This window comes from Hoplias malabaricus, chromosome 7 (genome assembly GCF_029633855.1).
Source record: "Hoplias malabaricus isolate fHopMal1 chromosome 7, fHopMal1.hap1, whole genome shotgun sequence".
NCBI lineage: Eukaryota > Metazoa > Chordata > Actinopteri > Characiformes > Erythrinidae > Hoplias > Hoplias malabaricus.
The window spans coordinates 13,867,345-13,891,986 of NC_089806.1; the positions used below are offsets into that span (position 1 = coordinate 13,867,345).

The following is a 24,642-nucleotide window of genomic DNA, read 5'->3' on the forward strand; positions in this document are numbered from 1 at the left end:
ACTGCTGCACTGCTCAGTACTGGGGCTTTATTTACGTGTAGCCTAGACTTGTCACTGGTAAGGCTCCCCAGAGGAGGCAACCTGTAGAAATGGTCGACCTGGGGCGATCTTCTAGCTCAGCAGAGTGTTTGATTCTATTGGTCTGTGCTTTTCTCATTATAAGAAAACATAAAAAGTCTTAATGCCTATGACATATAGTGTACCTCCGTAAAGAAATAAAAAGCAGCCTGGTCTGGACAAGCCTGATCTGCTCAGGACAGTCCCAGCTGCCATTGACAGAGAGCTAGGGTATATTCCTTTTGGGGAGGAGCCTGTGATCATTGCAGCCAATCAGAGAGCACGAACACTCTCCCAAAGCTGGCAGTTCAGAGCGTGTGTCTGAACACAGAGATGTTTTTCCTGAGAGTAGAGCACACTGCTTTTCGTTAGGAGTCAAGACTGCTACCCTGTCAGACCCTGTGCTAGAATCAGTCCTGTTTACCATGCATTTAGACTTATTACAGGAATCTGTTTTCGCGGAGAAGAGGAGCTAAAAAATAGCATTTTCCTTTTAAAGAAAGCAACAAAAGAGTTAACATTGTAGGGAGGTTATAGACAAGTCAAGGCTACATTGGTGCTGCATTACTGCTTACAGATTCACTGACTGGAGGTTCTTGTGACCAGACTGACCAGAAATACAGGCGACACAAACCATATCAGTGAAAGGTAGGCTGGGGCTTTTTACATACACTCTGTGTTTTTCTTAAACCCCACTGAATACAACAGGTAAAAGTCTTATAACTGTTTTTATTATTAGCTTCATGTATTAATTTATATTTTAGTTTAGTACTAAAGAAGTGAAGATAGGTAGAGCCACACAAGAAGTATTTTCTTATTTAAAAGACTAACATGCAGTTAATAAGCTCAAAGTACTAACAACAAAAAATCAGCAGCTCAAAAAACTACTTGTGTCCTGCCTTAACTGCTGTGGAACTTGTAAGTCCACCTAGCATCTCTCTTCTGTATTGTGCATTTGCCTCTTCTAAAATATGATTGGCTAAACCTCAAAAGCAGAGATGTGATCTGTTACTATTATAACACAGTTAAATTAAATACATCGTAAATATGATCCAGTTAAAATATTCTTCGCAGCTATATACTTGGTTAAGTATATGGAAATACTGGTCATGTTATGTATTGCTGTTGTTTTAATCAATAATGTATGTATGTGTGTATATATATATATATATATATATATATATATATATACATACATACATACATACATACATACATACATGTATGTGTGTGTATGTATGTATATGAGGGCACACATTTACAGTCTCTAAGTTCATCTCTTGGTTGCATATTTTGTTTGCCTCATTTCTTCAATGGTCAATACCTCCACAGGAAACCCACAGAGCAGGTATGGTTTGGGTGGTGAATCATTCTTAGCGCTGCAGTAACACTGACAGCAGGTGGTGTGTGCTGTTTGTATGAGTGGATCAGACACAGCAGTGCTACTGCTCTTGTGGTAGTCCTGTGGGCGTCCTGACCATTGAATAACAGGATGAAATGGGGCAAGAAGTATGCTGGACTACAGTTTGTAATTGTGGAACAGCAAAGTTCTCCTGTGTGGTCAGTGGAGTTAAGAGAATGGACGGTGCACATAGAAACATGAAGGTGGACATAAAGTTATGTGTGTTTGGTATATGTTTGTTTGTGTGTGAGAGAGAGAGAGAGCGCTCTGTAGTGAATCTAACATTCGAATGATAGTTACATTAAATATTAAAAATGTAATGGTATGAAACAGAGTTTACTAGAGCATGTGTTCTGTGAATACTAGAATGCTGATTAGATATAACTGGATTTGACACACAAATCATATGAGAAAGAACTCTGGGTGAAGTCTTCCTTTGTGTTAATGCCCATTTAAGTCAGAAAACTCTGTTCCATATTGTGCTTAGTTTCCCGGTCCCAGTTGCAGAGATGCAGACATTTGGGAGAGCGAAACGAGTGGGATACTGGCTCAGTGAGAAGAAAATCAAGAAGCTAAACTTCCAAATATTTGTGGACATGTGCAGGTGGGTCCAACAGCAAAAACTTTTCACCACAGCAGGAAACTCACAGATCACTAAGAAATAATATACAGTCAATTCCCTTAGACACTATTTAATTGGTCACACATTTTATGGAGCTCAGACCAACATTTAAAAGAGATTAAAACACATCAGGAGTAAGTGGAATAAACAGAGCAGTTGCTCACGTTAAAGGCACTGTATATGATTTCAATCTTATATACTTTTATTAAAATTCAGTGAATGTTTCTTCACGTTTCACTAGCTCTCCGCTCTGTTTGTTCATACTCAGTCCTGGCTCTGCAAAGTGGGAACAAACAAAGAGTCTCAGAACAAGAAACACAACACAAAACAGAGCTTCTGAAAGAGCCAGTACTGAAGGCACATTTTCTCTTCTGCTGAGTCCACACATCCACAGTTCTCCTGCAGAATTGTATACAGCACATATAATGAGTTCATTAGTTTAAAATCACATCATGACAAGATTAAAATTGAGATAAATAAGCAGATAACCATTTTTAGGTGAAAATATAAATGTGTAAGTGAGTTGTTGTTGTTGTTGTAATTTAAACTGTGCAATTACAGTGACATTAGTTTATTTACATGTGGTCATGGTCACGGTGGTGCAGCAGGTAGTGTCGCAGTCACAGCTCCAGGGACCTGGAGGTTGTGGGTTCGATTCCCACTCTGGGTGACTGTCTATGTGGAGTTTGGTGTGTTGTCCGCGTGGGTTTCCTCCGGGTGACTTTCTGTGAGGAGTTGATGTGTTCTCCTCGTGTCCGTGTGGGTTTCCTCCCATTTAATTCATTCATTAATTGTCTGTATCCCTTATGCAGTTCAGGGTCTCAGTGGGTCTGGAGCCTTACCGGAATCGCTGGGTGCAAGGCAGGAACACACCCTGGGGGGAACCCAGTCCTTCAAAGAGCAACACACAGTCACACATTCACTCACACCTATGGACACTTTTGAGTCACCAGTCCACCTACCAATGTGTGTTTTTGGACTGTGGGATGAAACCCACACAGACATGAGGTGAACACACCAAACTCCTCACAGACAGTCACCTGGATTGGGACTCAAACCCACAACCTTCAGGTCCCTGGAGCTGTGTGACTGCGACACTACCTGCTGCGTTTGTTTATTTCCATAGATTATAGTGATGTATGGGTGTTATTACTAACAGAAACAAACCTTATGCCAAGTATGAGGTTAAACAATCATCTTGGCTGCCAAAGAGTTTGACGTAGCACTGTACAAATAATACATGTGGGTCAGTAAGTGACAAGTAATGTATGGAATTCCACTAATTCAAGTGTTTCCACATTCAGAAAATATATTACGTCAGCACATTTTGTCTTTCATTTTACTTACTTTTGGATAGAATTTTGTTGATATTGTATATTTTACTGAGGTGGAACTTTGAATCCATGCATGTTTTTTTTAAAGCATGGTGTTTTACAGTGGGCGGTTCTTTGTGTTTGCCAGGAAATGGTTATCTGGGTAATCCCTAACTGGAGGACACCCTGTACAGACATTTACACACACTGTATGCTACAGAATCAGAGATTGCTTAAGGGAACGGTATTTCAGACTTGTTTCAGTTATAGACCTGGAAGGCTCTCAATGATGTGAATGTGGTGCTTTTGGCCATAAAAAGGCAGAGCATGGACAAAGTGCATTGGTCACCTGGGCAAGCACCAAGCTGGCACTCATGTTTTACAGAGGCTTAAGCGGAGCATTGCTTGCATATCTCCAAAGACTCCACACATTCTTAGGTGTCTGGTGTTAGGACGAATCCTGGGAGTTGTTTCTCAACTGATTCATTCAGAATGTCCTGTCCAGCAGCCTGGCTTTGTACTAGAAAGCAGGGAATATCCCTTGAGGATGCAATTGTTCTTTACATGTATAACAAGCTCAGATGACATGAATTCAGCCTGCTATTTGTGGAAAAGTAAGAATGAAAAGTAAGGATTCATGCTAGAGAGGGAGTGCTGTTGAATTAGAAACTTGTGATGTCACTCAGGACAGTTCCAGTGGTAACTGCTTTGTGAAGAGAACCTGTGTGAACCTGATAGGCAAGAATTCTTTCATTTTTACACATGGTTGAACTGTAACACTTTAAACTCAAAGGGCTGGTATGTAGGCCCAGACACCTTATTTTATATATATTTTATGCTCTTTAAAAAAGTGACAAGCACAACTTCTTTGGTACACAATAGAAGGACATGTTTTTCCATAATTTACTGTAGTTTCTTTGCTAAATAATATTTGTTTATTCTGGATCCAAGCATGTTTAATAGCTTTTTTATGTTTATGCCTACTGATGCTTGGTTAGTTGTACCAGAGCATGTCTTGTAATGAAACGGTGGCTGATATAGACTAGATAAATGATCTGTGTGATTTCTCCAAAATACCATAGGTTTACTGTATGTCCACATGTTCCTGAAAACCCATTCTCAATAGTGACTTGAGCTACATTAAAGTTCACCCATTATGGACACGTTTGTTCTATTGCACATAGAAACGTAGCTTGTATATTCTACAAAATAGGACTGAGCAATAGAATTAGTTTGCTCTGGAACGGTTGCATATAAATCTATGGTCACTATGCCCAGTTCCAGTTGTGCTTTAGGAGTATGAAGCCTCCAACATTGGGCTGAGGAGCAGTTGGATGGGTCTTTGGAGTAACAGAGCTCAGTCATTTGGGATGAGTTGAAGTGTGGTCTGATATCTAGAGCTAATCCGTCATCTTTGTGCCTGTCCTCAGTAATGTGCTGAATGCAATTAAATCCTAACGGCTAGGTCCCCAAATTTAGTGTAAAACCTTCCCAGAAAAATACAAGCTGTAACTTGTACAGAAAGGGGACAAATGAAAAATAAATAAACAACAGCTACATTAAAAACTAATCAACCAAATAAGCAAAAATAGCAAAGACTAATTCCCAGTTAATACCAGATAGATAGCAATAAACTTGTAAAGTGACCTTATTCTACATAATTGTTTCCTCAAAGACAAAAATCACACTGCCATAATTTGATTTGTATTTTCTTTTTAATTTGGTAAAGCTGTTATACAGTACATTACGGCCGTTCTGGTTTGAATCTGAGGTTTCTGTATTCAACCTGAAGTTTTCTATAAAGAACAGAGATGCTGTTGTCTGTTACTAAGGTTTGTCACTACGGAATATATATTTTTCAGCATTAGAAAACCTGAACTTGAGCTAAAATGATAAGTCTATGATTGTGGGGAAATGCTGATATCCCATTTGTTTACATTCAACTCCATGACTTTTAAGGTGGAACGGTATGTTTTGTATGTGGCTGAAGTTTAACTTTTAACTACTTTTTATTCACTGTTTGAATTACAACAGAAACCCATTAGTTACTCAAGTTGTTTATATTTGTTGCACATTCGGTCTCTGTTTACTTTTCTGCAGTTAGTGGTCTCTCCAATGTTTTTTATTAGTTCCAACTTAAATAATTGAAAACCTCATAAATAAGTCAATATTACCCACCTATGGCACAGGAACCGAGCAATCCTCATTTTTTATGCTTTTCAAAGTTTGGAGGTCTCAGCTGTTTCTCAGAGAGAGAGAAAGCTGAGCATATCAGATCGAGCCACTTTGTATTTTTAAAAAACATTTCCTCACACTTTGGTTTCTTAAACACATGAGACCAGTTTCCAGCACACAAACAGGCTGGAGGGCTAGCAAATGAGGAAACATCCTCTGAATTTGATGAAGTTTTCTTTTATTATTATTAAAATCATGAACATTGCCTTTAAACAACTTCAGACATTGCAGATTCTGTCTGGATTAAAATAACTAAACTGCTTTAGGCCTAATGGATTGAAATATTTTAAGGCACTGTTATTGTGACATCACAAAACTATGAATTTGTATCACAGCATCAATAGTGGTGAAATTATAACATTGCTTTTTCAGTGAAATATTATATCACTAAGAGTGCTCCATAGCATTTGAGTGCAAGTACTATTATGACTTCATAACGTCTTTACTAAACTGCATGTGTGGGAATTAGTACAGATACATATGTATAGTATTTGTAAGTATGAACGTGTGTGTGTGTAAAACAGTGTAAGGGGGAATGTGGAGTATTTCAGCTCTGTTTGTGTGTGAGATGATAGTCTTCAGCCAGAGAGGGATCCTTTCACAAAAGCTTTTTTTAGGTTGCCAAGTAACAGAATTTCCTCACTTTTCTTTCCATTTCTGTTAAAACAGACGCTCTGCTGTGTGTCAGTCTTGTGTTAAATATGTGCAGATTCCTCCTGTTATTCATCAGTAACATTTAATTTAACAAAGCAATAGGCAAGTCCAGTTTCTTATGCTCAAAACTATGTAACCCAATAACTTTTATAAATAACTAAATAACATGATTTTTTTTATTTTCCTAGTCACTGAGATATTGGATTAAAGATTTATTTTCCTATTACTGAAAAAAAAATCACATGACATTCACTTGTGAATAATCACGTGTTTTTAGACCGTGTACATCTTTTTCCACTGGACATTTATATTTTTCATTTGACTTTTTCTTTCCCTTTATTCTTCCATTTATGATGTCTCATGTAATCACAATGTGAATGATCTAGAATAAAATGTCACAAACTGTGCTTATGACATGTGATCACATTATTCACATGATTCATGTTGGATCACTTGCACTTTTTTTGACATTTCGAAGCTTATCTAATGTGAAATGATGAAAGCGAATGCTTTTCTGTGAGTTTGATATACGCTGTAAATGCAAATGTTTGTATCAAGTATTTTAAGGTGCCTTTGTGGACACATATTCAGCTATGCGCAGAGCTTAAAATATTAAGGTTTTAATAACTGGAGTGATGGATTTGCGATGCAATTAGATCCTAACAAAATCAGAATCAGAAAGACTTTATTGACCCCAGAGGGAAATTGCAGTGTTCCAATAGTGTTCTAACATCTAGTGGATGTCAAGAGCTTTCCCGGAAGATTCCAAGAAATGTTGGATGAACAATTATCTACATAATTTAGGCCATATAATGTAGATGTTAATGTGGGAAAACTACATTTCTCTATGTACTAATTTTCCTCTTTCTCTCGGTTGCAGGAAGAGAGGCATTGAGATGGTGCAGGTAAGCAAGTTTTATATCCAGTGTTGCATGTTGTCATTGAACACATATGACATTTTTCTTGTAAGTGTTGTACTGTACAGTATTGTGTAAATTAGTATATTTAAAAATCAGAATTTCTGATAAATCTGTATATCATCACTTTTCATGTGAGTTTCTGGTCTTTCTGGGTTCTCTAGAAAAAAGGCTTCCTTTCTAATAAGCCTGATCTAACATAGCAAATGATTAAACTTCTCATTTATTATTTAAATATAAGTCAGGGATTTTTTTCCTGACGGTCTGACGGCAGTAGGGGTGCATATATTTGCTGTAAGAATTTGTCATACAGTTTAGTGTGGAAATAGAAAGATATAATGACCTTTAGCTGGAGGAACAGGACCACAGAAAGGCCACATCCATGCAAAAATAGAACTTTCCATTCTCCACAGTCTCCACACTGAAGGATAAATACTTCAGAGATCAGAGCATTTGATGAATTTAATGTGTACAATAATAGGCTTAGAATACCACTGTCATTTCTTTGTACCAAAATAGTTCATTAGTAATATTTCAGTGATTAACACTTCCCATTAAAATGTGGCATAGTCATAATGACTCACTCTATTATATCTAATCTGTTAATGAATGCTCTTACTGGATCTTAAATGACCTGTTGCTTAGATTTTTCTGTTGTTTATGAAGTGTTTCTAGATTTAGGCTTGTGGAATGATGTGAGTTGAGACAAAAGAAAATTGTGTGTATAATAATTATGACCACGACGCTGAACTGGATAAAGCATTTACAGACAATGACTGAATGAATACGGTTGTTGCCAAACAGTTCCATGATTTCAATCCTCACCTCAGGTTACTGTAAGGACTATGGTGGTGTTTTCCCAGTGTGTGCAGGGGTTTTCTGCTGGTGCTCTAGTTTCCTCACACAGTCTTAAAACACATTGGTAGGTGCGTTGGCTGCCACAAGTGTGGATCTTTGATTTGGGAGGGTATTTTGGACACTAACTTAGATTTTTTCTGAACATTGCAGTGTATTGTGGTATCTGCAATCAGCTAGTGTACATGGGTTTCACACTACATTTTGTGGTGCATTGTGGGATTGTTTGAGTGCACCACAAAATGGCGGAGCCCCAAAATAGTGAGTAGTCAAAAGGGCACAGTTTCTGACAGCATTTGTCATCTATAATCAGTTACGTGGTGAATGTGTGATTGCATGCCATCTCTGCTGAACATATTAGCAAACTTTGTGTGAATAATTTGCAGATATTTCAACTTACATCATCCAAATGGTAATAAACATAAACATTATGATAAGCTCAACTAGTGGTGGGAGTAGTCACTGTTAAATTGTAGACAGCAGACTAGGGTTCGATTCCCTGCTGGGACTGGAACAACATGCTAAGAATCTTTGAGCAGGAATCAGTGGAACAGTTGCATCTGTACTGTGATCAGAACCACAAACCAATTTGGAATGTAATGTTTACCAACTGCTGTAAATATAAATTTGGTCTGTCTCTGTATTGTTAAATCAAATCAAGAGGAAAAATCATCAAACTGGCACTGTAGTTCTGGACACACTCATCTATGAGTTGTATCTCAAATGTAATATCTTGTACTTGAGTATCTTTTTTTAATTTGCATATACCTTCACATTCTTTGCAATCATTCTTTCCACATAATATTCAAAATATGTATGTCTCTAGGTAATTAATTAATTATGTTCTGCTTTTCTACTGTGATTATTGATTGAACATTCATTGAAAAATCATTAATGATACACTGTGGCAACCTTTGTGGTACTGTAGTCAGATTACACAAACCCTGGCCCTTTGCCACGGCAGACTCCCACACTGTCTGATGTTTCATTCTGTACCTGTCTTCTTGAAGTAGATGGATTAGTTTAGTCTAGGTTAAAATCCAACTTTCCTCCACAAAAGCTAACTGTGTATAAATTGACTTCCTATAACATGTAAAGCTGATTAGGGTTTTATAAAGGTTGGAATGTTTGCAAAAGCATGGTGGTCTGGTGCAGATGATGACTGGAATACAAACACATACTGAGAATTCCAGCAGAGACCACTTTTAAAAACCAGAAGACTGACTCCTATACTTGAGCTAACTGTACTTATTTCAGTAGGCCAGGGATCTATGAATAGATGCTGTCATGAGCATTGAGCTAGATACTGAAATTCTTTAGCTGTTTTTTATTTTATTTTATTATTTTGGTTTTACTTTTAGTTCCCTAAAGGACCTTTGAGACAATAATTCTTTATGGAAAAAAATTCCACACATAAAAGTCCTGTACCCGCTAAAGGTCTTTATTAGAGCTGTTTGTCCAAGAGCAGATTATTTTAAGGAATGTAGCTGGTAGTTTATTTAGCAGATTTTCGCAGTAGCTTCCCAAACTCTGTTTTCTTAAGAGGGAAAGTATATTCCAAACACCCAGCATGTTTTCATCCCTTATTTACATGAAATAAAAATTTAGGGAAAAAATGAATCACACAGTGTCTCATTATTTATGTTATGTTGGCCACTAAATATTTATTTATATTTACATCATCCCCTTAAAGGATATATTGCCATATACATGTAATGAACTAAGTTAACCTAGAAATCTGAGCTGCATTATTCAGATTTTTGCATTCAACTGTATGTTCAGCACATAATGGTGCTCTTCTTAATCTGTTTAATCTTTGTCAGAATGTGAGCTTCCGGGACCTGTCAGGTGCTAATATTGCTAATTTAAAATTAGCTAATGCAGCTTAAAAGCTGCAATATGGCCATATGTTCTTATTAGTGAGTTCAGCAACTTTTAAGGTGCAACCACAGCGGTTTTTAACCTTACACACAGCTTAATCTCCATTTAAAATGCTTTTGTAAACCAATGGGACCCTTTGAGGCCTCCACGCCATGCCAAGCATTAGCTAGAGGGGTGTGAAATATGAATGGTATGAATGCAGTCAAATCCTTAAAGCAATGTTTTAAGGTAGAACACCTTATAAATACCATTGATTTCTTAAGAAATATCGGATCAGACCAAACATCGGACATGTCACAGTCCTCATTGATGTAGATGTTGAAAACTTTAGACTGCAGTAGATAAAGTATATTATGTCTAAAATGAGTAACAGGATTTTGCCACAAAACTATGCACTCTTATTCATGATAAGGCAAAAAGCAAGGACAGGGTTCAGCTGCCAAATATGCATAAACTGTTCTTTATTAGATTTATTCTTGGCAAGTTTTGAAAAGTTTTGCCTCATCTCTTGTTAAAGCTATACCCTTATATTAAAATTAACTCTAGTACATTGGCCCTTTTAAGTCTGTCTGGGTGAGAAAACAAAACAAATCTTTGGTAACATGAGACCAGCAACAACGAAGTAGCCACTCAATCACTTTGTGCACTTATTTTTACACTATAATATCTGTAATACCATTTAAAATCCCTTAGATTACTCTCTGCAAATATGCAAATCATCACTGCTCAAAGAAAATAAGTGATCTCTATTTTATTTATATATATTTTTTTGGTGTTTGAACCACACCAGACTCTTTTACACTACGTGAGACTGTCCCAATTAATGGACCAGTAGAAATCCTCAAAAATTACTTGATATTAAATCTATTTACATTAACCTACATTAAAGGTTAAGAATGTTTTTGCCTTCTCATGTAAAGCTGTCAGCTTGGAAACTTGGAATACCTTTCTCTTAGACAGTGACAAAATATTTGGTTGTGGCTTTGTTAGGTTTGGTGAGACTGGTATCCATGGCTTGTTACTAGCATAGCGAAGTTGAACACCAGTTAGTAACTCATTCATCTTACTCTCTGTAACATGTTGTTTTTGTGGTTCTTCTGAGACCCTTGTTCAGATTGTGTCGAAGTGCTTCAGTCCTTACTGTCTACCTTAGAGAGGCCTAAGGTATTAGGTGGTCTGAAGCTGAAACCCATTTTTCAGCTTTCCAGACGTGAGGTACTGTACACAGTCGGGGTGAGTGATGAATCTCTGGCATTCTGCAGAAAGTTTAGAGACTGCATTAGTCAAAGCACTACGACTTCCACTTTCTTTCCAATCTAACTTAAGCCCTGTTTTATCAAACACACTTACAGCATTACGCAACCTCTTCCAAAAATACACTAAACTCTCTGAACTCACGTCATCAGGCCCCATGACACTGTAATGCTTTCCAATGCAGGATGGTCATCCGCAGGTGTAAATATTTTATTTTAAAAACTTGCAAATGAACATGATATGTCCCTATGGCTGTTTGTCATGTCAACTCACTTTATTCAAATAGTATTTACTCAGTCAATGTACCATATTATATATATATATTATACAGCAAAACGGATAATTAATATTGAGTTAAGAAATCTGACTGTCGTAATCAGTCATAAATGCTCCTGATACTTAATGTGCACCAATACATTTAGCATATCTCTTATGTTGAAATAAATCTTCTATCTTCATTTTTATGTAACCATTTACTTTGAGAAAATATAATCATGAATTGACCAACAGAAATATAGTTTTTTTTTTTAGTCTTGGAGATATGAGGTTTTGTTCAGTGATGATATACTGAAGGGTGGCACGGTGGTGCAGCAGGTAGTGTCGCAGTCACACAGCTCCAGGGACCTGGAGGTTGTGGGCTCAAGTCCCACTTTGGGTGACTTGGTGTGTTCTCCTTGTGTCTGCGTGGGTTTCCTCCAGATGCTCCAGTTTCCTCCCATGGTCCAAAAACACACATTGGTAGGTGGATTGGTGACTCAAAAGTGTCTGTAGAGGTGTGTGTGTGTGTGTTGCCCTATGAAGGACTGGCGCCCCCTCCAAGGTGTGTTCCTGCCTTGCGCCCAATGATTCCGAGTAGGCTCCAGACCCACCGTGACAGATACTGAATGAATTAATGATATACTGATAGATATCACCGATAGCAGACATTTCTGTGCCTAATCTATGTCACTTTTGGCCTGTACTACACAGTTATGATACTGGCAAGTGTTGTGTGGGCCAGACACTGGCCAGATGTCATGAGCCGGGCTTGACTTGCATTATAAGGTGGACTTGTGGCAGAGCTGAGGCAGCCAGACTCACCCTAGGTTAATACTGTCATTCAAGACCAAATGTGAGCCGCAACACGACTGCAGATGTGCCAGATTGTGGGGCAAACATTCATTGCTGTCTGAGATATTGACTGTATACAGAGACATAAACTGCAAACAGACCTGTTCACAGATTAATATAAGACTTGCGCTTATCCTTGATTTGCATCTGTCAAGGTTTGTGTTTGATTCTGCAGAATATTTGCTCTGGGTTTGTTTGCCTTTTGTCATTTATGTCTTTCTTATATGACAGTCAATTTTTGTGTTCTTGACGTCTGAGGAAGAACTTTGTGACTTGCATGGACTCAGAAAACAGTAGATTATGTTAATGACTGTAAATCTGGTGGCCTTGTATGTGTACAAATGAATAACTCATGTCTTTCTTGATAGGAGTGGTTGTGTTTGTGAAAATAAACTGAATGTGTGTTTATGGTAGCCTTTACCATGCTCTCTCTCTCAGGGACTCTGGGAACAAACCCAAAGACAGCAATTCTTTGTTTGGGGAAATGAATTTGAAGGTTGCTTAGATTGTTCATGTGTTTCTTCAGTGCCATAATATAGAGGCTGATAGGCAGGGCAGAAAGACTAGGTCAAGGTCCTGCAGCCTTCAATCTACCTCTTAACTATCTGACAGACAACACCAGATAAGGGACTGACTCAGCTAAAACACAAACCAACGCATACACAAATATGACTTTGCTCCATTCTCCATTGAATGATATTGAATTGACTGGCGTATAATGAATAGGCTGTGAAGGGTGTGGAAAGCAAAGAGAAGAATTGCTGGACTTTGACCTGATTTCACATTGTACATTACCTACCTGGGTTACACCCAGTCATGGGTTGTGTGCTGTCATAATAAATCTCCCATAAATACTGTAATCAATGGGCTAATCGACTGATCGGTTCTGTTTTCTATGCTAAGTGTTCAAGTACTGTTGTTACTATAAGGCAGCCTGCTTTCTAGGTCCATTAATTAATTATTCAGGCCCAGAACATGTCAGGTTTCAGGATGCACACTGAAAAAATACTGTATTATCTACAGTTCTTTCATTAAAAAACATTTGCCCACTAATTCAATCAATAATTGATCCCTCATTTATTCTAGTTTGCATAAATAGAATGTTAAGGGAATACTAGGATATTAAAATGCTAAATTGTGCTTTGAGGTCAATGATATATGATATATGCATTTAACCCATCCTTGGCAATTAACACGCAAACACTTGCCCACTCACACACACAGTACCGGAGCAGCAGGCTGTCATATTCAGCGCCTGAGGAGCATTTTGGGTATTAGGTGCCTTTAGGTACATCAGTGATACTTCAGCCATGGATGTTCCTACAGGTTGTGGGGATCCAGCTGGTGAACTTCCTGTTCCAAACCCACTTCTCTAACTATACGTAATGTCTGCTTAATGCTTAATGTCTGCATGTTATTCATTTTTACAGCATCATTAACCCACGATTAAAAAATAATATAAAGTGTGGAAAAACATCCGATCAAGAAAAGTTGTTGAATATTAATATTTTATTATTTAGTAGAATGGGTTTTTAGTGTTTTTAGCAAAAAATGTGTGCTCTTTGAGTTGAAGGGTGTACACATCCTCTCACAGTGGAGCTCAGTAGCAGTATTTGGAGTATCAAATTATAACTATTGTATTTACAGGACACCAGGGTTAACTATAGACTCTTTCTCCTCTGTCTTATCATACCTTCCAACCTATGCCCTGTTCTCTAGCGTCAACTGTGGTGTCAGCATTCTGAGGATAAGATAATCCTGCATTCTCAGTACAAATGTGATATTTTTCCGACTGTAATAGTGTAGCGGATTTTGCTATTGATTGAGAATGTACATTATATATGTAAAATCATGAGACAAATACTCACCCATCCCAACCAGCTGACACAGAGCCCAGTGACATCAGTCCTTTAATATTTGGTGCATTGGAACGTATTCTAGAGTGATGGCCCTCAGTTTAATACCACAAGGATGAGTGTGAGTGGATTTTGTGATTAAGAACTAATCATCCAGCATCAGTGCCTGAGCTCACTAATGTACTTGTGGGAGACTGCACTCAAATCCTCACAGAAATGTTTCTACATCTAGTCTTTATTTTTATAGTTTGTATGACAAACTAAATAACAATTTTTAACCCCTAAAACAAAATAAATCAACATCAAATAAATTATTAATAAAAAATATTAATAGGCACACATTTCTGTCAGCCTTAAACAGACATCTGAGCATAGTAATGACCAGTTTCCCCACATGAATTATCAATAAAGATATTAAAAAACAGTATTACATAAGCCAAGGGAATGATCTGATCCTCAAGGGACGTTTTTGAGAAAACAAGGAAATGTTTGCTATTAACTTCTGTGTTTACGCTTTGAATGTAAAGCTAACCTGTTCCCTGTCCTCCGCCTTGAGGATCACATGCTGGTTCTGATTTACAGGAAGAACTGGCTGGTTTAGTTGGGAATAGAGATGGGGGATTTGCAAACTGCTACAGCAAATAAGACTAAGTGATGGATGCAGTAAATGCAAAGGAGCAGTTCTTAAGTATCACAACAGCCAGCACAGAGACAACATACTCCCTAAGAATATAGCTAAAGTGTGTCAGGCACTTAAACAGAAAAACATGGACTTTTTCAGTGGATTGTCCTGAAATACAGGCAATATATCAAGGCAAAATCATGTATTAAGATTTTTGAGTTTTAGCTTCATAGCTGCTTCTTTTTGCAATGGATTATTTGTGTAATCAACTGCACATCTGTGATTTGACTGTTAAAATAACCTTTAATGGGAAATTTAACATGGGGAATTTCACACAGTGTTATTGTAAATCCTAGGTGAATAATGTAGCATTAGGAGTCCTGCCTATGGACTCTTGGTCCTTCCCAAAGCTAGGAATCAAACCCTAGTCTCTGGGTAAGAAAATTATCAATGTAATGCTTGTTAAATCGTAGTGTTCATTTGAAATGGCAATTGTAACATCACTTGTTTGTATAGGAAATATGCACAAGCCTCTGGTAAAGTGTGTACATTACTCTGTTGAGAAAAAAATGTTCAGAGAGATTAAAATATCAAGTCAAAATTCACAAAAAGCTGTAGTCATCCTCACATGTTTATCTAATATTCAACCAGGTTAGGGCAGCATTTTTTAAAAAGGCATACTCACATGCGATAAAGAATCAAAATGCTTTTAAGTCCTTGAATGAGAAAGTTTATGATCCACAGAGCAGGTCCGTCACAGGAAGCAATATTTAAAATATATTTAGTACAGAATTTCAAATACATCCAGGCCACTTGGTGCAATATAATAGCTTTTTTAATAACATGAAAAAGAGTCGTGAGAAAATGACTTACCGCACTTCGAAAGCATTTGACATAATTCAGAATGAAACACCCAGTCGAACCATATTACATGTAAGGGACCTTTATTTATTTATTGGATATATCTTAACATGCTGCCTGGGTGGGGAATTGAACGCCAGGTTGATGAGTGAAGGTCAAGGTTTTATCTATGTTGCTATATCAACCTTACTAACTAATACCAACTAAAATGGCTTTGCCTTTTGCCAGGATGCCATTGTATATAAGAAGCTGCCCTTAATGACTTTCCTGGTTAAATAAAGGTTAAATGAAATAAAAATATATTAAAACAAACAAGTCCTAAAGACCAATGTGGCCTACAACATGGTAGGTCCCTTAATCTAAATTCTGCATCTGTTTGTTATAGCTGTTCAAAAGATGACCCCTTAATGGTTCATTCTGTACAAAATAACGTCCACAAGAAGCCCATCCTCCCCCTGCCATGTCCATAAACTTCTGCTTTCATCCAAACCTTCCCTAGTGGATTGTTCCAAAGAAAGGCTTTGCATGTTCTAGAGAATCAGTCCCAGAGGAACTGTGACCACAGTTTACACTAAATTTCTGCTTCCACCTCCTTATTTTTAAAAAGATTTAATGGCATCTAACAAAGTCTGTTGTGCACTGCATGTCCAAATGTTTGTAGATGGCCCTTAAAATCAGTGTACTCAGGTATTTCAGCTTGCATATAATGTCAACATATATTCAGTTGTATATATGTAGTGTATAATCCCTGTAGCAAAGCATTAAACTACATGTTTTATGTCCTTCCTTCAAAATTGCTTCACATTCTCCAGCTCATCCAAAATTCAGCTGCCAGAATCTTGTCACCGACCAAGAAATTTGCACATGCCTCCACCGTCCTTCACAAGCACACTGTGTACCAAACGAAAAATGGTGTAAAATCTGCTGTAACCTTTAAAGTACTTATCTGTCAGTAGTACTTCATCCGTATGTCCCATTGCACTAATTAATGTCCTCTGATTCATGCTGTCAAGTTGTCCCTAAGTTCGGGTTGTCAGCTATGTGTGGCAGGATCTTCAGTGTTGCAAACCCCTCTCTCTGGAGCTCTTTAACTTCATCTATTTGAATAACTGAGCTCAAAAAAAGAAATATATTCATTCACTCACAACCACAACTCTTGATTAGATAATTTTATTTTCACTTCCTAATTTGTAAAGCAACCTCGGGTATGTGAAAGTCTCATTAATTATTGTTAATATAAATGGGAATCCATGGAGCATTTGCCCATGAACTTAAAGTGACCTTGATCATTACTGGGTGTCAGATAAAGGGACAGACAGTCTTACAGTATTGGATTGTGGAGCAGGAGAACTGTGCTTCCTGAATTGATAAAGCTTCATCCAATAAGTTTGGGAGGAGTTGGAGTGATGTTTGTGGTTCAGAATTAATCATCCAACATCAGTACCTGACCTCACTAAAGTTCTTTTGGCTAGCAGAAAGAAAAATATACTTAATTTTACTGCAAAGAACCATGAAGGAATAAATCTACCTAGTAGCATCTATTATTACACTATCTAATGTTTACAAATTATTCAGAGAATACCGTGGATATTAGAACTGATTTATATCTTTGTATTTTTTGGAGACTGTGCAGAGATTTTAATCAGTATCTTTGCAAGTAATTCCCTCTTCAGGATTAAAAGAATTATTAGACAAGCTGTTTTCTGGGAAAGCGGTTTGATAAAAACTGTTGGCTGTACCTTTTGTTATTCACTACAAGTCAAGATAAAAAGTGGTCTTTTTTTTGTTTGTTGTTGAAAAAAGTGGGTGTAGTTTTAACAGAAAATCTATTTTCAAATTTCATTAGTCATGCTTTCTCATGGACGTTTAGCTGAATTACCACTGAAATATGACCTCTTGACCCTCTTGTTCCCAAACCAGTTGGACCTCAGCCAACCACTGGAAGAGCAGGGCCCCCTGGATGCCATCATCCACAAGCTGACTGACCACATTGTGGAGGCAGACCAGAATGTCACAGAGGCCGTACTACTTGTGCAGAGTGTTCAGGTTACTCCATTATTGAGGCTGGAACAAACACTATGCCAAATAACCTGTAGACAACTGCCCATCTAATGTTCTTTATACCATACATAAGAATATTTCTGCACTAGTGGTCTTTATGCTTCACTATCTAAAGCTTGAAACTGGGCATTGTGACAGTTGCTCATGTGCATCTATCTTCTGACATTGGAAGTTTGTAAAGATTGAAATGCAGGGGTGAATGCATGTGCTGAGTAGATATGCTTGACAGGAAGGCATCATAACACAGGCAGTCCAACACATTGCAGGAAAATCCATGATCAAATTCCAAAACATGAAAACAGGACTTTTACATGGAGAAAATATGTCTTTAACAGAAATTTCATGAGCATTTGAGTAGTTGCAGGTGTGGGTTAAGGGGTGAAGCCCCAGCAGAGCTGAGACAGGAAGACTTAAATGTTTCCTTGGTGTAAGGGCTCAGGCCGTGTGATAAGATTATTGTGTGCTAGGAATGAGTGCAGAAAAAGCTACATTTATTTATTAGATGCAGTTTCTAGACGTTATGTATTTCTGGCACAAGCCAGACAATGTAATAGCAGACATGCCATTTGTAGATATACTTACACACACACACAGACACATTAAAAGTATTGAGTAAATTGATTAACTGGTTTCAGTGCCACCTGTAAAGAGGATACAATAGGCAGAAAATTAACAGTCAATTGAAGATGTATTGGAGTACTTCTTTTTTGGCAACAGATTTTCTTAATGGCTGTGACCTCTCAGCAAGAGTTGCTCCTACCACACTGAAAAAATTGTTCAGGCATGATTTGAGAGACATATAAAATAGTTCAAGGTGTTTTCTAGGCCTCCACATCCCCCAGATGTGAATCTGATTTAGCATCTGTGGGACTGTCCTGGAAAAACATGTCGGATGTATAGAGAACGTGTTGCTGAGGTCTTATGGAGACGATGCTTTAATAAGTCAGAGCTGTTTTGGTGACACAACTGTGACTTACACTATATTATGCACCTGGATTTAAAGTTACAGCTAATTGATTTTTTGCTTTTTTACTTATTGATCACTTATTCACTTTTTTAGGAATACATTGATGCCCATCCAGAGACTGTGATTTTAGACCCACTGCCAGCCATTCGTACTCTGCTTGACCGCTTCAAGTCCTACAAGCTAATTCACAAAATAGAGGAGAGCATGAAGGGTAGGTGATTGTGTTGAATGAATATATAATTTTTAACCACATATTGTTATAGATTATGCTACATTCTAGCATGTGAGAATCAAGCTAACAGGCTGCATGTGATTATAGTAGCAAACAAGCTAATGCTCCACTCTCATGTCTTGCTAATGTTTGAGTAAGCAAAGCAAATGTCCCATTTAATTACTGGCATTGTCAACTTGGCACATTACAGAATGGTATCAGCTTGTGCTTCTTCAGTAGCAGCTGGTATGCTCCAGCCCTAGGCACTGTGTATTTGGTCTTTCCGCTGGATGACGATGGGGCTTATAGGGCTTACAGCCCAAAGCTGCTGAGTCATTGATTCTTTGTGCCACTCACAATTCAGTCATGCATTCAGGGTCAACAGAGCAGTCAGGAGGCCCGAGTGTTAGCCATATCCCCAACACCTCACCAGCTGGATTAGTGGTGTAGTGCCTAAGGAATTCCACCATGGTTCCTCACCTGTGTATGTTAAATGCTGGCCTTGCATAGTTTAAGTAATATCATGTATGTGGTGCATATATTCAGCTATTTATTATCTTCTCGCAGAGAGTTTCTGGAAGGGGTCTCGGTGTCTTTCAGAGTTTTATTAAGCTTGTCCAGTCTAACAGCTCTTGCTCTGAAATAACACATTTATTGGCATGAAGAGGTAAATAGCACAGATGCTGTTTAAGCAGAGCTGCAGTGGAGGTATGTTGGTGCCAGATGTAAAGTGTGGAGTAGTGTGAGGTTAAAAGTTTTGGCTGGAGCCTGTGTCTCTAATAGAGGGGAGTTCTACTGTGTTTAAACTGTGTTTAGAAATTCCAAGGCACTGACTTTTTCTTGGGCTCCCTCACCAGGCAACCACTTCCATGGCTATTAGCTTATGAAACAACACAGCAAGGGATCCTGGGAAAAAGCAGATAACACCACTAATGTACCCACTGTATCCCACAATCTACATCATTTTTTTAAAGCCCTGCTCACATGCCTGCCCCACATGCATTTTTGTGATTCTCTCACTATCTACATAAGCAATCAACGACTGATTTCAGGGTCCTTAAAACTAGTTGCTATTTCCATGATCTGTAAGGCTCCTGCATGATTACATATGGAAATAACTGGTGCAAAATCCCCTGTTTGGATGTAGTACAAACACTTCTGTTAGTTTAGGATAATTGTGTTTTCTTTGACTGAGCTTATTTATTCTTAGATCAATCGCTCCAAAGCTACACACCTTCCGTCATATGGAAGGATCATACTGTTTCCCTGTGAATGGCTACACATTATGAATTAAGGATCTAACACTTCTAGCTACATATCAAACATCAACATGCAAATCCCCATGTTTCCTCAATGGCAACTGTAAGGAGAAAGATCTTCACATTTAAAGGGTGCTAATAGTCCAAATGATAACACATTGGAAATAGCAGCATGTTTCTCTAATGTAAAAAAATGGAAATTCTAGATCTGTCACTCAGAAAAGGCCAGAGTCTGAGGATTTATTTTCCTTTATACATCATCCCCAGTAAATATATTTTAATCAGCACAGAAGAGAAGAAAAATAAAAAAAAAGAAGGAAAAAATATGAATTTCACACCCCTTTTATTTTTAAATCACTTTTTGAGAAATGTTTCACCTTAAAAGAAAGAAAAAAAAAATAATGCCCACAAACACTCACCATTTCATCAGTGAAACATTATCATTAAAAAAGAAAGAAAGAAAGAAAGAGGAATGTATAAATAACCAGAGACAGAAAGAAATAGTAAACAATTTTTAAAAATAAGAAAACAAAATATAGGAAACAAGAATGGGGAAAAAAAGAAAAAATATACAAAACAACAAAGTAAGGGAAAGAAATATTAAAAGAGAGCAAATAAATTCAATATAATAAATACAAAAGAGGAAGGAAAGAGAATGAAACAATCAAAGATAAAAATAAACTAGAAGATAGAGAGAGACAGAAAGATAGAACAAAGGAAGATATACGCTGACTAAAAGAAACACATGAGAATGAAAGAAGGAGAATAGAAGCTGACTGAAAGGTAAATGTAATGAAGAACATATACGAAGAAGAAAAACACAGACAACATCCAAAAATTAAAGAATGACAGAGCGAAGTAACACAAAGAACACAGCGTAAGTTGTCTGATCTTGACAGTGGCCTTGAGTGTCTCTGTGGATCTCTGGGGGTTTTTAGGAGACTTCTACATGAACACAGCGCCTCACATTAAAGACACCACACTCTATCTCCCTCACTCTTAAAAATCTGCTTAGTGAACAAGAGGAACTTTTAAAACCCAGTTAGTTACCGTTACCAAAGCTTTTACCAAGCTGAAAAGAAAGCAGCAGTAATCCTAAAACACACAGTAGACAGATTATAATGAGACTTCATGTTTTCAGAAAACAAATATGCAAGATATGTAATGAAGATGTAACTTAGCACGCCTAATGTACATATTAAGGCCTTAACAGAGGAGAGCAGTGATCAAACAATGAAAAGCCCATAACACTCATCGTGGCATCAACAGTCAGTCAGCTCGTTGGTAAGGCTCCAATCAGGAAAAATCCTGTTGTCAGTTTTGTTTTTTACTGTGGAGACAGCCGTATTCAAGACAAACCAAATAGTGACCGTTTTCTTTGATGTTGTCTGATTTCAGCACTGGTTTCTATCATGATTTTTGAAATGTTACTGTGGGTTTAGTACTGGGTTTAAATATACTTCCCCTTTCAGAGAGACCTTGTCTCCAGAATGGCCGCTAAGTGGACAGACTCCCTACATGGCCTTAATAAATAATACAAAATGTGAGGGATGGGTAAATGTGCATATCTTGATTCTCTACCTCCCTGTGATGGACAGATGAGAGGATTTGCTCTCCTTCCTTCATGGCAGTGAGCAGTGTGTGTGGTCCAGACACACTGAAGCAGCTCCAGAAGAATAGCATCACCTTCCCCATCAGTAAGTACACGTGTTAAGATGTTAAAACAGAATCATACAGATAAACTAATTTCACTGACAGGCGCTTAGGGAGGAATATAAATGATTTCACAGGATGAAATGGAGGGGTCCTTCAGTGCTCTTCTGTGTTCAGTAATTTCAGTAATCGATGTTCACAAGATAAATAGGATGGCTCCATTCCTTTGTCCCTCCCTTTGCCCCTTTTTGTTCTTTTTAAACAAAACTGCAAAACACTCCTAAGAAAAGACATGCTCAGTGTAGAAACATGATTCTAACTTCCTTGTAAAATACCTTTTAGACTTTTACACCCCCCCCCCCACCACCCCCCAACCCTTTAATAAAGTGTTCTCTCTGTAATAAAGTGTTTTAACAGACAAAGTCGGAAATTGGTGTTCCAGGTCTGATGATTTTTTTTATTTTATTTTTTTGCTGTTTTCTGTTTTATTGCAGTCTGTAAAACTCAGGTAGCCCATGGCCCAAATTCTCATGAGGTAAGAAAACACTGGGAACAGGCATCAGTCTTGTGTGGCTCCTTTCCTCTCTTTGTTAATCATTTTTCTAAATTATTTTCTGTCCTTCTTGCTGCTCTCTCCTCCCTCAGAACACACTGTGACTCACTCTTTCTGATAGCGATCTCCAATGCACACAGATCTGAAGACTTACTGACCTCTGTAGAGCGTTATCGTGTTTATCCTACTCCAGAATGTACACTGCCTGTCAGAAATTTAGGAACACCTAGCATCCTGTTTGTTTTTTATTTCAAGCAAATTGAACAGGTTACAGTTTGCAATAATTCAACATTTTAAAGGCCGTGGAAACCACCAAATCTTGTGACGGTGTCAGTGACTGGGAATAAGGTCAACCCCCACATAATTCATGCTGTAGCTGTGGGATTCTGTCAAGTCATTATTTAGTCAGACAAATTTAGCTCTTTTCTTTTTCTGATGTTCTTTTTAGACACAGTGTATGGTATTATATATGGGGTCATGGGTTTGATCCTTGCCTCAGGTCACTGTCTGTGACATTGTCTGTGTGGGTTTTCTTTTAGATTCTTCACTTTGTTCCCACAATCTTAAAACACATGGTTGTAGTTGGATTGGCTGTACAACATTGTCCACAGGTGTGAGTGTGTGAGTGACTGGGTGAGTGTGTGTTGTCCTGTGATGGCCTCGTGCCCAGTGAAAGAATCAAAGAAACAACAATAATATAAGTACTACTTTGGTCTCTGGAGTGGGATATGGTTGTGGTGATGAGAAGTTGTGGGGTCCAGTATGTATTTTTTATTTATTTATTATCATTTTTTTAATTTGTCCACACCCAACTGATCTGCTTCATGATAAATTAAGCAACAAACACCATTGTTGACCTCACGTTTAACTTTTTGTTTTTAAATACTGTGTAAAACAGTAGCCTCAAAGTGTCTGCTTTTTTCCATTAAAAAACACAGAGATACAATACATGCAAAATTATAACAGGCAGTGAAGACAGATAAAATACAGCTTTCTTGACTAAATGTATGTCCTTTAGGGGACATCCCAGTTTAATGTATTACTCTTCTCTGATGGAATGGTTGTGTAGGTGAGCTTTTATGACTGTGTACACAGACATTTTACAATGCTCATAAAGCAGGACTGGATTCTTACTGGTCTCTGCTAAAATGCAAACTATAGGGAGGGTAATTACCTCAGAAATGTGGAAATAGGCTCCACAACCCCACCTTAGAGACGACACTGAATGATCTCTATATGTTCAGGATGTTTTTTTCCCCTTAGGGTTACACTTAAAGCTCTTCTCTGTGCTGAAATACTAATCTGTAACTGTAATCTTCTGCTTTTTAAATGAGCAAGCCGAGGATGTGTTGAAGCTCATGTTGGTCATATTGTGGATGTGTTACTGTGCCTCTGCCTTATAGATGTCCATCATCTTCAGCGAGGAGGACCTGAAGGATATCAAGCCTCCATGCGTCCTTCAGAGATTCATCAATCATAACGCTGTGCTTTACAAGGTGTTTGTGGTGGGAGAGGCCTACAGTGTGGTGGAGCGGCCCTCTATTAGGAACTTCCCCTCTGGGCCCACAGGTCAGTCAACCCTCAACCCATGAAGCCTCCAAACAACACTCAATGTTCTGAATCAGAGAGGTGTTCAGCATGTCTATGGGCCCTAATCATAAACCTGTGAATGATCTAGCAAAATGTTTGCATGATCCAAATGCACATTTATGTTTAAATGACTGAAATAAGGGCAGCACGGTGGCGCAGCAGGTAGTGTCGCAGTCACACAGCTCCAGGGGCCTGGAGTTTGTGGGTTCGATTCCCGCTCTGGGTGACTGTCTGTGAGGAGTTTGGTGTGTTCTCCCTGTGTCTATGTGGGTTTCCTCCGGGTGCTCCGGTTTCCTCCCACAGTCCAAAAACACACGTGGATTGGTGACTCAAAAGTGTCCATAGGTGTGAGTGTGTGAGTGAATGTGTGTATGTCTGGGTTGCCCTGTGAAGGATTGGCGCCCCCTTCAGGGTGTATTCCCGCCTTGCTCCCAATCATTCCAGGTAGGCTCTGGACCCACCGTGACCCTGAACCGGATTACAAATATGTAGTCATTTAGAGTAGGTGTGCGCACTCAAGATGTTTTACAGGGCACTAACAGTCCTAATATATCATTTAATTGGGAAGCACACATGCAATTAAACAAGATTTTAGGCTGTTTTTATTCTGGGGACATCTCCTTCTAAAGATGCTTTATCTGAGGTTGTTTAAAGGACCCTGAAATTATTGTGGAGTGAGATTGGAGCTAATGGCATTTTGAGCTGCGCC

At 38.2% G+C, this 24,642-nt stretch overlaps 1 protein-coding gene across 1 annotated transcript in view; it reads left to right on the plus strand.

The window, feature by feature from the left end:
* The first annotated feature begins 404 nt into the window (after positions 1-404).
* The window catches only part of itpk1a (inositol-tetrakisphosphate 1-kinase a), a 31,543-nt gene continuing 7,305 nt past the window's right edge, over positions 405-24,642 (plus strand). The window contains exons 1-8 of the mRNA XM_066677340.1: positions 405-705; positions 1,947-2,063; positions 7,164-7,188; positions 17,560-17,685; positions 18,761-18,878; positions 21,736-21,834; positions 22,285-22,325; positions 23,747-23,912. Coding sequence (XP_066533437.1) covers positions 1,969-2,063; positions 7,164-7,188; positions 17,560-17,685; positions 18,761-18,878; positions 21,736-21,834; positions 22,285-22,325; positions 23,747-23,912 — 670 coding nt within the window. The 5' untranslated portion in view covers positions 405-705; positions 1,947-1,968. The remainder of the gene's footprint in view (positions 706-1,946; positions 2,064-7,163; positions 7,189-17,559; positions 17,686-18,760; positions 18,879-21,735; positions 21,835-22,284; positions 22,326-23,746; positions 23,913-24,642) is intronic.